Raw genomic sequence first — 13,378 nt, forward strand, 5'->3', positions numbered from 1 at the left:
GGCTGGCTGGCTGTGTTTAAGTGTGGTTGTGCGTGTGTTGCAAACAGTAGCCATAGCTGATTGTTGCTTTCCTGTATCCTACAAGGTGTGTAGGCTGACAGTGGCAGCTGATTGGAGTGAGGACCAGCTCATTTACTGCCTCAAGGAGGGACAGCCATGTCAGGCAAGCAGAGAGATGGTTTTGAGGGCTAGACAGCAGGGTGCTGCTGTGGTTCCGGAAGAGGAGGCGAGTGATGAGGAACAGCAGCTCCTCAATGAACTTGTGATTGAAGAGGAGGAGGAGGATGAGTGGGTTTGAGTTGCATTTGGGGTTGCGTTTGCTGCAGTATTATTGTTTTGATGGTTTTATAGAGTACTTGGTACCATAATTTTATTTTTCCTGTATGCTGCTTTATTTAAAACTTTGAATACTGTAGCCTTTATTTTATTTAAGTGACACTATTATTGTTCTGTTTTTATGGTGGGTTTTATACTTGAGTACTTGGTACCATAATTTTATTTTTCGCGGTAGGCTGCTTTATTTAAAAACTTTATTTATTTTCAGTATTGGTATTCTATTTGACAATTGTTGCACTACTGCCATGTTGAGGCCTTGTTGATCTCTTGTGTTTTGATAGTCTTGTTTTTTTGTTTTTATGTTTTACAATAGCTTTTACATTTAAATTTTTTTATACGAAAAAAAATACTGGACAGTAACCATTGTAACCAAATAATGACCTGGTGCAGGCTGGTGCAAAAATAAATTAAAGCCTTGTGCAAATTTCGCCTGCTTCTTTTAAACCCCCGTGTCCAAAAATGATTTTGTGAAATAAACGCCCGGGGTACTATTTGGTAATATACGATATGTATATATGAGTGTATGTGCATATAAGTGTATTTTTATATATGTATAAGTATATAAATGTAATGTGTGTGTGTGTGTGTATTATATATATATATGTATATGTATATGTATATATATATGAATGTATATATATATAAATATATATGTATGTATATATAAATATGTATATATGTATGTGTATATTTATATGTATGTATATATATATGTATGTATATGTGTATATATATAATATATACAGGACTGTCTCAGAAAATTTGATTATTGTGATAAAGTCCTTTATTTTCCGTAATGCAACTAAAAACATGAAAATGCCATGCATTCTGGATTCATTACACATCAACTGAAATATTGCAAGCCTTTTATTATTTTAATATTGCTGATTATGGCATACAGTTTAAGAAAACTCAAAAATCCTGGCATGGAGGCAATCGGCCTGTGGCATTGCTGAGGTGTTATGGATGCCCAGGATGCTTTAATAGCGGCCTTCAGCTCATTTGCATTATTGGGTCTGGTGTCTTTCAGCTTCTTCTTCACAATACCCCACAATTTCTCTATGGGGTTTAGGTCAGGAGAGTTGTTAGGCCAATCGAGGACAGTAATGCCATGGTTTTGGCACTGTGAGCAGGTGCCAGATCATGCTGGAAAATTAAATCATCATCTCCATAGAGCTTTACAACAGATGGAAGCATGTACACAGCTGCATTGACTCTGGACTTGATGAAACACAGTGGACCAAAACCAGCAGCTGACATGCAGAGGTGGGTAGTAACGCGCTAGATTTACTCCGTTACATCTACTTGAGTAACTTCTGGGATAAATTGTACTTCTAAGAGTAGTTTTTATGCAACATACTTTTACTTTTACTTGAGTATATTTATAGAGAAGAAACGCTACTTTTACTCCGCTCCATTTATCCACATTCAGCTCGCTACTTTTTTTTTATCGATCTATTAATGTTTGTTTTGGTTTTTCAACGTAGGATCTACGCATGCCTGCGTTTCACCAATCACATGCAGTCACAGGTGACGTTGGACCAATCAAACAGAGCCAGGCGGTCACATGACCGTCACACGTAAAACCTGACTTAAGCAAGTTGAACAACTTACTCGGGTGTTACCATTTAGTGGTCAATTGTACGAAATATGTACTGTACTGTGCAATCTACTAATAAAAGTTTCAATCAATCAATTAAAAGCGCAAAGGAAAAAAGACACTTTTTATTTCAACCGTACTTCCCGTCGAAAGCCTAACGACTGATCGCACAGTTCCTGTCTTCACAACAAAAGCGCCGCTCAATCGCGCCTGCGCTAACAAAATAAGAGTCTCCGAAACCCAGCGCAAACAAACTAGCAAGCTACGGAGTTTGCCGCCAATGTATTTCTTGTAAAGTTTATAAAAACGAATATGGAAGCTGGACAAATAAGATGCCAAAAATCAACGACTTTCATGTGGTATTAGACAGAAAAGAGGAACTTTTTTTCTCCTCCATTTGAAAACGTGGACTTAATTCCAATCAATGCAAGTCATCAGAATCAGGTAATACACCAACTTATATTCTTGTCTTTATGAAAGATGGGAATCTATATGTTGAACATGCATGTATATTCATTAAAACACCTTTAACATGTGAACAAAAACGGCAAAATAGATAAATATAAATTATATACTATATGTAAATGTATGTATATATATATATATATATATATATATATATATATGTGTGTGTGTGTATAGGATATGTGTGTGTATGTATATATGAGGTAGATCACCTCGATTTGGTCATTTATTAAGTAATTGATTAACGTTGAAAAACTTATTGGGGTGTTACCATTTAGTGGTCAATTGTACGGAATATATACTGTACTGTGCAATCTACTAATACAAGTTTCAATCAATCATTGAATGCCTACTGAGCCTCGTTGCTGTTAAGTTATTGTGGCTCAATGTGCCTTATTTTTTATTTTAATGTACTAATTTTTAATATATATTATTGTTTTAGCTGCTTAAGAGATATCCCTGGCTCTGAATTTGCTCGTTGCTATTTTTATGTTTTATATATTGCCGTAATCAAACAATCAGGTTACTCATCAGTTACTCAGTACTTGAGTAGTTTTTTCACAACATACTTTTTACTTTTACTCAAGTAAATATTTGAGTGACTACTCCTTACTTTTACTTGAGTAATAAATCTCTAAAGTAACAGTACTCTTACTTGAGTACAATTTCTGGCTACTCTACCCATCTCTGCTGACATGGCTCCCCAAACCATTGCTGACTGAGGGAACTTCCGTTGTATAGAGTTCAGGAGTGGCTTGACCATGGGAATACATCTATTGAAGCTGTATCTGTTGAAAAGCCCTATGGAGATGATAATTTCATTTTCCAGCATGATCTGGCACCTGTCCACAGTGCCAAAACCACCAGTAACTGGTGTACTGACCATGGCATTACTGTCCTCCATTGGCCTGCCAACTCCCCTGACCTGAACCTCATAGAGAACTTGTGGGTTATTGTGAAGAAGAAGCTGGAAGACACCAGGCCCAATACTATTTTTTTGAGATAGGATTTTTGAGTTTTCTTAAGCTGTATGCCATAATCAGCAATATTAAAATAATAAAAGGCTTGCAATATTTCAGTTGATGTGTAATGAATCCAGAATGTATGACATTTTCATGTTTTTAGTTGCATTACAGAAAATAAGGACTTTATCACAATATTCAAATTTTCTGAGACAGTCCTGTGTGTGTGTGTGTGTGTGTGTATATATATATATATATATAATACACAAACACATTACATTTGTATAATTATACTGTACATATATAAAAATACACTTATATACACATACACACATATATATATGTGTATATGTAAGCTTGGCGGTAGCAAGTGATGGCCGTGCTTTAGTGAAGGAGCAGAGGCTTCATGTATTAAGAGTTGGGTGGATTTCCTACTGAAACTGGTGAAAGCTCAAATCCAAAAAATGTCATACGCACAACCCGTTTCAGATGTATTGAAGTGTCCGCAAGCATTAATCCAAGCACCTTTCTTTTTTACATCCTATCAAAATGGAATTGAGGGCACATGGTGTGCAGCTGGCCACTTCTACATTTAAATACGCAAATCATTTTTAAGTTAGATGTGCCAGAGATCCCACACTCTGCCTAATCAGAATCCACCGGCAAGGAGTAGGTGCTTCTTCCTGCCGTTTCCAGCGAACGAAAGAGGATTGAATGTAGCCTGCCAATGCTGTGAAGTTAAAGAATCGCACTCGGAGGAAATATAGGGAATAAGTGCTACTACCTCAGGAAGAAGGCGAAGAAGAAGGATGGGACCAAAACAAATCTGATTACCTCCAATATAAAAATATTTTGTGTAACTTAGAACAAAATGTATTTATACAGTAGCCTGCTCGCAGCCAGATTAGTTTCATGTGGAAAAGGTACAATATTAGGTATGCAATATTTTAAATTCAAACATGCCAGCATAAAAAAAAAATTCGGAAGACTTTGACTCTAGTTTGAGCACTCAATTTATTATTACAACAAAGGAGAGCGACTTGCGGTCTCCAGTGCCATTATTGTGCCGCAACAACCGGCAGAAGCAGCTGTCCGTGCACATTGTGACAACAATAAGTGGCAAAATGATTGCTTACATAATTAAACAGACGTCCTCACAAAAAGGAATTTGAAGCATTACATGCATTGGCGAAAAAGTTAATTTTGTGTTCTGTCATCGATCTTTTCACATTGTTGAAATCAAATGTTGGCAAAGCCCGAAGGACCACAGCTGTGCGTCGACAAAGTATCCGCAGTATTTAGAAACGAGAAGCATGACTTTGGAGTGAGCCACCGCACATTTCCTCATTCAGTTCACTCTTGAAACATCTTAACTTTGCCGTGAAAAAGTGTGTACGGCAGGTATTTGTACGCTTAATACATGAGGCCCCTGGTCATTGTAGTCACCTTATATGGTCGGTCACAGGATGGTTTGATCCCGCCATCGTCCAGTGCTCTGCAACATTCACACACAACTTTTAAAAAGACATGTCCAGTAGTTGTCATGGTAACTTGTGTGCGTGTGTTAACTTTTGCAGGTCAAAGTGTTGCCCCAGTTTTAGGCTGGTTTGGAAGTATCTGAGCGGAGAATTCAATCCCTCCACGCACGCCGCACACACTCCATGTTTCTCCCATTCGTCCCTCCTGGTACACACACACACACACACAGACACACACACAGTGGGCTTTGTGCATCACAAAGTGACTTCCTGTCTCTGTGGTCACATGCTTCCTAAAAACATGGCCACCAGGTGTCTCACTGCATCTTGCCTGCTGGCTCGTACCAGAAATGGAAATTGGATCTGTTTTTGACTAAACTTGGCCAATATTCTTCCAGCAGATTCTCCACGTCCTGGAAAACGACATGAAGAGGTCGTCTGTCAGCACGTCAACATGGAGTGGGAGCGTTTCACCTGGATGTCGGACATGAAAAAGGGCCAGCAGTTGCAGCATCTTAACGTCCTCATGGGCCTGAAAGTGCAGAGCGACAACGCGGGATCAGCCGGGGAGATCAAAGGTGAGGCCTTGACTAAGTGATGATGTTTACCACAGGCCGTGAATCAACCAGGTGTTGACAGTTGAGGGAATCTTGCACTGAGAGACATTGTCTAGAGACTATCAGCAGGAGAAAAAACACTGAAAGGTTAAAAAAAATCTTAAATGCATCTTTCCTCACACATCACGTCTTCTCTGCCATCACGACACTTGCTATATATCTATGTTTAGCAGCGAGGATCAAACGCTTCACCTGACAGAAGCCACCAGGCCACTGCAGCGCGAAAATGAGACACTTCCACGAACACTGCGTCTTGTTGCTCAGCTCTTCGTATGGTCGGCCATGTTTGTAGTCCTCCACGTGGTCCTCCCGCGCAGCAGTGACGTCAGACAGCAGAGCTGCAGGACTCAGACACACCAGCAGAGGCAGCAGCGCGCAGAACATCTTCATTGGCTCTACTCCAAAAGTTTGAAAAAGGTACATTTTAAAAGTTGTTACATCATAAGTTCCTTCTCAAAGGGGTCCTATTTTTTTTGTAATGTAAAAGACTTCCTTGTGGCCTACATAACATGTAATGGTGGTTCTTATAGATTATCTTTAACAGACCTTTTTTTTAAGCTGCTTTCTGATTGTCTCTTCAGGATGCACTGTTTTGTGGACGGTCTTATTTACGTAACACGTCTTCGACTGCGTCTGCTCAACGTTAGCCATGTTAAATGTAATCTACTGACAACTTTTACAAATGGCGACAACAGAGGATGCATGTGCATTTATTGCCATTTCTGATTCAGGGTATCCGCAGGGTCTTAAAAATTTGTAAGACATCTTAACTCCAACAATTTAAGGCCTTAACATAGGGGTGTCCAAACGTTTTGACTTGGGTGCCGCATTGGGCTAAAAAAAATAGGTAGGGGGCCAAATATGTGTATGTATGCGTTGTGTTACATGTGACTGACTGACTGTTGACATTTTGTGTTGGTTGGATTTTTTTTTTCGGCACCATGGTGAGAGAAGGTTGTTTGCATTGGGTCATATAAGTAGATTCTGCACACAATTTCAAGGTCATTGACCTGTATTTCTCACATTGTCCACTCGATGACAACATAATAGCAGTAACGAAAGTGTCAGAATATTCAAATGAATGCAATCTCCCTCTGGGTAAAATTCTTTATTAAGCTCATGACGTCTTGCGGGCCAAACAAGAGATGTTGGTGGGGCAATATTTGACCCGCGGGCCGTAGTTTGGACACCCTTGCCTTTAAATGTCTGAAAAGAACCTTTTCCTTCTCAGGAACTTTTGGTTTCTGGAACCTTTTATACTTGGATCTGTAGGTTCCTGTAAACGTATGTGGTTTGTGTTTCCACCGCATTTCACAATTAAGGGTAGTTTATACAATTATGTATGGTAATGTATGGAGTAGAGGTTTACTATAGATCTATACTGATGCCACGTAAATAAACAGACAATATTAGGTCACAGTTCTTTTATTAAAAAGTAAGTAAAGGAAATACTAAACAATCCTATACAAGATGATATAATTTTGAAAATAAAGTTTACCGAATGTTTCATTAAAAGTCAGGCTTTTGTGCACAATGTCGAACAGTCAGAATGTTAACCTCTCGGTAAATTATGATTTCATGAGGGTCAGGCGATTCCTTTTGGTCCATTTCAGCTGTAAATAACAATATATAGATAATAAATGTCAGTGTTTATTTGTAAATAACAATATATAAGTAATACATTTCAGTGTTTATCTGTAATTAACAATATATAAATATCAGTGTTTATCCGTAAATAACAATATATAAATAATAAATGTCAGGGTTTACCTCAGGCCGACAACACAAACACATTGGCTTTAGCGTTAGCTTGTTAGCATTAGCATTCTGTTCCCTCGGGTTGAGGCTAATAACGACACAAATGGAGTGTCATCGACTATTTTTACAACATGTAATAAAGTCAATATTTAATATGTGATGTTATTCACCTTCGTTCCACTCATGTACTGCCTCCCTTTTTTTTCCACATTTATCCAACAAAGTCAGAGTAGTAAGCAGCTAGGGTCACCGTTTTGAGTTCGGCTTCATACTCCTCGGTAAATACGTTTAAAAGAGTGTCCACTTCTCTTAAGGAAATTAAGTTTGTAAAACTAATATACAACAATAAACTGCATATAGTTTAAAGATTACAGCTGAGTAAAAACACTGTTGGATAGTTCCACTGATCAGCGTTCTTCAACGTTCTAAGATGCCCCACAAAAGTTATTGCATTTGAAAGCTCCTTTCGTTCTTCTTTCTTTCCATTGTCAAGTTTGTTGTAATAGAAATACACAAGAAATAACAAATAAATAAGTTTCCGCGATTGTTCCAATGGTGTTTGTGTATTTAAAAGAGAAGTTTTATAAACGCTGCAAATTGTGTTCAACCAATCAGTGTTCAACAGCACAGCCCGCCCCGAAAAGGTTCCTGGTCGCTTGGATAAGTCCCACCTAACTAGGAGGAACTCTGAAAGGTTCCTAAAGAACTACATCTACCCGGGTAGTTTTCGTGGAAACACAGGGTGAAATTTATTTACCCAGGTAAGTGGGGAAGTTCCTGAAAGAGTTCCTGCACTGGAAAAAGGGCAGATTGTCTCCTAAAATCTAATAAAAGGTCTTAAATATGATTTTGAGAGGTCTTTAAAATCTATTCACGGAACTGTTTTTTAAAACATGAATACAATTCAGTCTTGCCTTTAAATGTTTCAATTTCTGAGGACCCTTTAAACGTAACTACAAAACAGAACTAAAGTAGGCTACCTCTGCGGCCCAGTCAGAATTGATCGCGCACTGTCAGTTGATGTCTTCTTACAGTTTAGCGTAGCAGCGAAGAAAACCTAACAAAAACCCACAGCAAAGCCAAATGACTTGCATTAGACAGGTAAGTGCAAGTTCAACCATTTGTGGCTCCAGACTGATAAATTTAATGCATGCTTAAAGCGAGTGGATGGAAACGTATAATGTGTTTAGGACCCGGATGTGAAACCACTGAGGAGGGAAGCATTTATAATGATGGCGGTGAATGTAATTGAACAAGTCTTTAGTCTGTGTCAAAAAATGCTTAAATGCCACAAACACTTGCACAACTTTACAAAGATAAACAAAACCTCCAAAGAGGAGTGTATTGTGGGTAAAGTGGCACCAATTGCCGAAGGAGATCAATATGAAATGTTTAGTAGTGAAATCATACCATTACAAACAGTAAGCACACGCAAATTTTTCTGTGGAAGTAGTCTATTCACGGCAGTAAAGCTATTTTAAAAAAATCATAATTCTCTTATTATTTCTATTGCTTATTCTAATAATCTCAGGTCAGCTTCTCACGCCTGTTATTTTCTCCCTATTTAAACAGCAGGTGACATTAAAAGCCATCACGGTTGTCTGTTCAGTGTTTACACAGTCTATGTTTGGGTAAGGAAAGCAAGGAAGATGTGCGAATGTCATCCTGTCATGTTTACTTAAAAACTATTTTTTATTGCAATATGTTTTCAAAAAAAGTCACAATAAATAAGTAAAATGTATTCATAGTTACGAAATGAGATGAGCAAATTTGAAGTTTATCCACATAATGGACATATTTCTTTTTAGACAATCGCTCTGTCCGCACAACTTTGTGCAGATACAGTAGTAGTACTGTAGATGTTTATTTCGGTTTTCCCAAATCTGAAAGCCGCAAAAACACTGCAAAATCTAACCAGATGCTAAGAATCCCTTTTACAGACTTTTTATTGTTGTTCCTTCCTCTACTATTGCTGACGTTCTGCTTGTTGTTACATGAAAACTCTTGAAATGAAGCACACGGCACCTTTTGCAAGAAAGCACTTGTATGGCAAATCTGAAAAAAGGCTGTTAAGATGTTTGCTAATATTTTTTACTCCTGAGAGAAGAGTGGATCGTGAGATCGACATGCGGATCGGTGCGGCGTCTTCAGTAATACGCACGTTGTACCGATCCGTTGTGGTGAAGAAGGAGCTGAGCCGGAAGGCAAAGCTCTCAATTTACCAGTCAATCTTCCCATCCTCACCTATGGTCATGACCGAAAGGATAAGATCACGGGTACGAGCGGCCGGAATGAGTTTCCTCCGCCGGGTGGCGGGGCTCTCCCTTAGAGATAGGGTGAGAAGCTCTGCCATCCGAGAGGAGCTCAAAGTAAAGCCGCTGCTCCTCCACATCGAGAGGAGCCAGCTGAGGTGGCTTGGGCATCTGGTCAGGATGCCGCCTGAACGCCTCCCTAGGGAGGTGTTTAGGGCACGTCCAACCGGTAGGAGGCCACGGGGAAGACCCAGGACATGTCGGGAAGACTATGTCTCCTGGCTGGCCTGGGAACACCTCGAGATCCCCTGGGAAGAGCTAGACAAAGTGGCTGGGGAGAGGGAAGTCTGGGCTTCCCTGCTTAGGCTGCTGCCCCCGCGACCCGACCTCGGATAAGCGGAAGAAGATGGATGGATAGTTTACAATAGAGAAGCTTGAGTTTATTGAGCTATGCAAGTCTTTTACATCTATCAGCCATGTAGTATATAAATGTCCAAGATCATTTTCATTGCATTTCAGGGTTTTGATGGCCGTTTAACTCATTTATGCTCATCAAAGCTCTGAAACTTATGCATCATGGTTTGCTGGTGCTGTCTGGTGGGAGAGGGGCGCAATTACACCCAAAACATATTTTCTTGTTCTTCAATTGACAAGAATGAGCTTCATGGAAAAAGCATAGTAATACACTAGGGTTAAAGTATGTTTAGAAATAGCAGTTGCAAGGTAGTCAATGGGACTAAAGGAGTTCATAAGAAAAAGTGTGTATACTTTGTTTATATCCTATTTTAACAATACGGGAATCAAAAATGCAATAAAAAAAAAAAACTTACAAAATTTCGGGCTATGTTCTTCAAACTGAACAGTCGTATTACAAAAGGAACTCGTTGTGCTGTTTAAAATTGTGCTATATATATATGAATAAACCTTGACCTTTAAAACATGTATTTGCGCTGGTGTTTAACACATGCTGAGCTGGACATTTTTATGTTTTTTCTATTGAAAGTCCTTATTTTATTTTTCATAGTGATTGTTAATTTTTTTATTTTGTATAGTGCCGATTTATGTTTTCTTACCATTTATTTATTGGTTAGTTTAGCTTCTTTTTTAGTTTAGTTTAGCTTTTTATTAATTGTGATTTTTTTTTTTTTTATGTAAAAGTTTTATTATTATTTATTTTTACCTTTCTGTTTTTAATCTGTACAGCTCTTTAGTGGCTGTTTTTAAAGTGTGGTATATGAATTTAATAAACCTTGTCAATAGTTTTGGGCCCTCGGGTTGCGCAAGGGTTAAATATAGCACAATAACAGCACAATCATGTTCCGAAGCACTAAAAAGAATGAAATAAGTCTCATTAAAGACAAGATGAAACGACAAAGAAATAGCAGGCTTACCAGAAATTTGGCGTTGATGCACTGATCTTTGTGTAGGTTTACAATGGCTACACTTCTGGGGAAAAAAAGGGAAGTAGAAAATATCGAGACTATACTCACTCTTTTTTTTCATTGTGAAGTGTGTTTCATAGCAGAAATGAGCACTTTCACAAAAGAAGATACTAATCCAGCAGCGCTTTAGAGTAGAAACAGCAGGAAGTATTTATATTGATTTCATGCTTGTAAATATGAAGGTCACAGTTTCACACTACTGTTTATAAGTACCAATTATGGTAGTACTTGACCAGTTTGGAACAAGTACATTTGAAGTATGTCACATCAGGGCGGGAGCTTGTTTTTTGTTGGCCCTTGACATACCACTATATTGCCAAAAGTATTTGGCCACCCATCCAAATGATCAGAATCAGGTGTCCTAATCACTTGGCCCGGCCACAGGTGTATAAAATCAAGCACTTAGTGAAAGATTAGTGAAAGATTGGGCCGCTCTCAGGAGCTCAGTGATTTCCAGCGTGGAACTTTCATAGGATGCCCTGTGTGCAACAAATCCAGTCGTGAAATTTCCTCGTTCCTAAATATTCCAAAGCCAACTGTCAGCTTTATTGTAAGAAAATGGAGTTTGGGAACAACAGCAACTCAGCCACAAAGTGGTAAGCCATGTACACTGACAGAGGGGTCAGCAGATGCTGAAGTGCAAAGAGTTCAATCAATCAATCAATGTTTACTTATATAGCCCTAAATCACTAGTGTCTCAAAGGGCTGCACAAACCACCACGACATCCTCGGTAGGCCCACATAAGGGCAAGGAAAACTCACACCCAGTGGGACATCGGTGACAATAATGACCCAGTGGGACGTCTGTGACAATGATGACTATGAGAACCTTGGAGAGGAGGAAAGCAATGGATGTCGAGCGGGTCTAACATGATACTGTGAAAGTTCAATCCACAATGGATCCAACACAGTCGCGAGAGTCCAGTCCAAAGCGGATCCAACACAGCAGCGAGAGTCCCGTTCACAGCGGAGCCAGCAGGAAACCATCCCAAGCGGAGGCGGATCAGCAGCGCAGAGATGTCCCCAGCCGATACACAGGCAAGCAGTACATGGCCACCGGATAGGACCGGACCCCCTCCACAAGGGAGAGTGGGACATAGAAGAAAAAGAAAAGAAACGGCAGATCAACTGGTCTAAAAAGGGAGTCTATTTAAAGGCTAGAGTATACAAATGAGTTTTAAGGTGAGACTTAAATGCTTCTACTGAGGTGGCATCTTGAACTGTTACCGGGAGGGCATTCCAGAGTACTGGAGCCCGAACGGAAAACGCTCTATAGCCCACAGACTTTTTTTGGGCTTTGGGAATCACTAATAAGCCGGAGTCCTTTGAACGCAGATTTCTTGCTGGGACATATGGTACAATACAATCGGCAAGATAGGATGGAGCTAGGCCGTGTAGTATTTTATACGTAAGTAGTAAAACCTTAAAGTCACATCTTAAGTGCACAGGAAGCCAGTGCAGGTGAGCCAGTACAGGCGCAATGTGATCAAACTTTCTTGTTCTTGTCAAAAGTCTAGCAGCCGCATTTTGTACCAACTGTAATCTTTTAATGCTAGACATGGGGAGACCCGAAAATAATACGTTACAGTTGTCGAGGTGAGACGTAACAAACGCATGGATAATGATCTCAGCGTCTTTAGTGGACAGAATGGAGCGAATTTTAGCGATATTACGGAGATGAAAGAAGGCCGTTTTAGTAACGCTTTTAATGTGTGCCTCAAAGGAGAGAGTTGGGTCGAAGATAATACCCAGATTCTTTACCGTGTCGCCTTGTTTGCCGTCAGTTGCTACCAAGTTTCCCTCCAATTTTTCATGTGTGAGCAAACGGTAAAACTCCTTGAGCATTCTCTGGCGCACATGTGAGCGACGGCAGACGTGCACACTGTTATGTGCTTATCTTTTTATTCGATTTTGTGCGCGGCCTAGATTTGTCGTGCGCAGAGGACGCGTGAGCAGTGTGCAATTGTACAGGCGTGTACCTTGGAGGGAACGTTGGTTGCTACTGAACTCCAAACTTCATCGACGTTCTAAAAAGCCCACATACAGTACGCAGAGAGCTTCAGGGAATGGGATCCCATGGCCGAGCAACTGCATCTAAGCTATACGGTACATCACTGAGTCAAATGCAAAGCGCAGGATGCAGTGGTGTAAAGCACGTCACCACTGGACTCTAGAGTAGTGGACATGCCTTCTCTGGAGTGATGAATCACGCTTTTCCAACTGGCAATCTGATGGACCAGTCTGGGTTTGGAAGTTGTCAGGAGAACGGTACATTTCGGACTGCATTGAGTGTGAAATTTGGTGGAGGAAGAATTATGGTGTGGGGTTGTTTTTCAGGAGTCTGGTTTGGCCCTTAGTTACAGTGAAATGAACTTTGAATGCTCCAGGATACCAAAACATTTTGGACAATTCCACGCCCCCAACCTTGTGGGAACAGTTTGTAGCGGGTCCCTTCCTCTTTCAACATG

General features: G+C 39.8%; 1 protein-coding gene across 3 annotated transcripts in view; it reads right to left on the reverse strand.

Moving 5' to 3' along the window:
* Window positions 1-11,235, reverse strand: part of rnaset2l (ribonuclease T2, like) — a 17,733-nt gene extending 6,498 nt beyond the window's left edge. The window contains exons 1-7 of one of the 3 annotated variants that reach the window (XM_061877734.1): window positions 10,959-11,235; window positions 5,651-5,853; window positions 5,450-5,517; window positions 5,316-5,373; window positions 5,187-5,254; window positions 4,933-5,046; window positions 4,810-4,858 (exon numbers count right to left, since the gene is read on the reverse strand). In XM_061877734.1, coding sequence (XP_061733718.1) covers window positions 4,810-4,858; window positions 4,933-5,046; window positions 5,187-5,254; window positions 5,316-5,373; window positions 5,450-5,517; window positions 5,651-5,853; window positions 10,959-10,971 — 573 coding nt within the window. In that variant the 5' untranslated portion in view covers window positions 10,972-11,235. Of the gene's footprint in view, window positions 1-4,809; window positions 4,859-4,932; window positions 5,047-5,186; window positions 5,255-5,315; window positions 5,374-5,449; window positions 5,518-5,650; window positions 5,857-10,859 lie in introns of all 3 variants that reach the window. The other 2 variants (XM_061877732.1, XM_061877733.1) reach the window with 2 other exon arrangements.
* Between the last annotated feature and the right edge of the window lie 2,143 nt (window positions 11,236-13,378).

The sequence above is a fragment of the Nerophis ophidion genome, linkage group LG18, assembly GCF_033978795.1.
Source record: "Nerophis ophidion isolate RoL-2023_Sa linkage group LG18, RoL_Noph_v1.0, whole genome shotgun sequence".
Taxonomy (NCBI): Eukaryota; Metazoa; Chordata; class Actinopteri; order Syngnathiformes; family Syngnathidae; genus Nerophis; species Nerophis ophidion.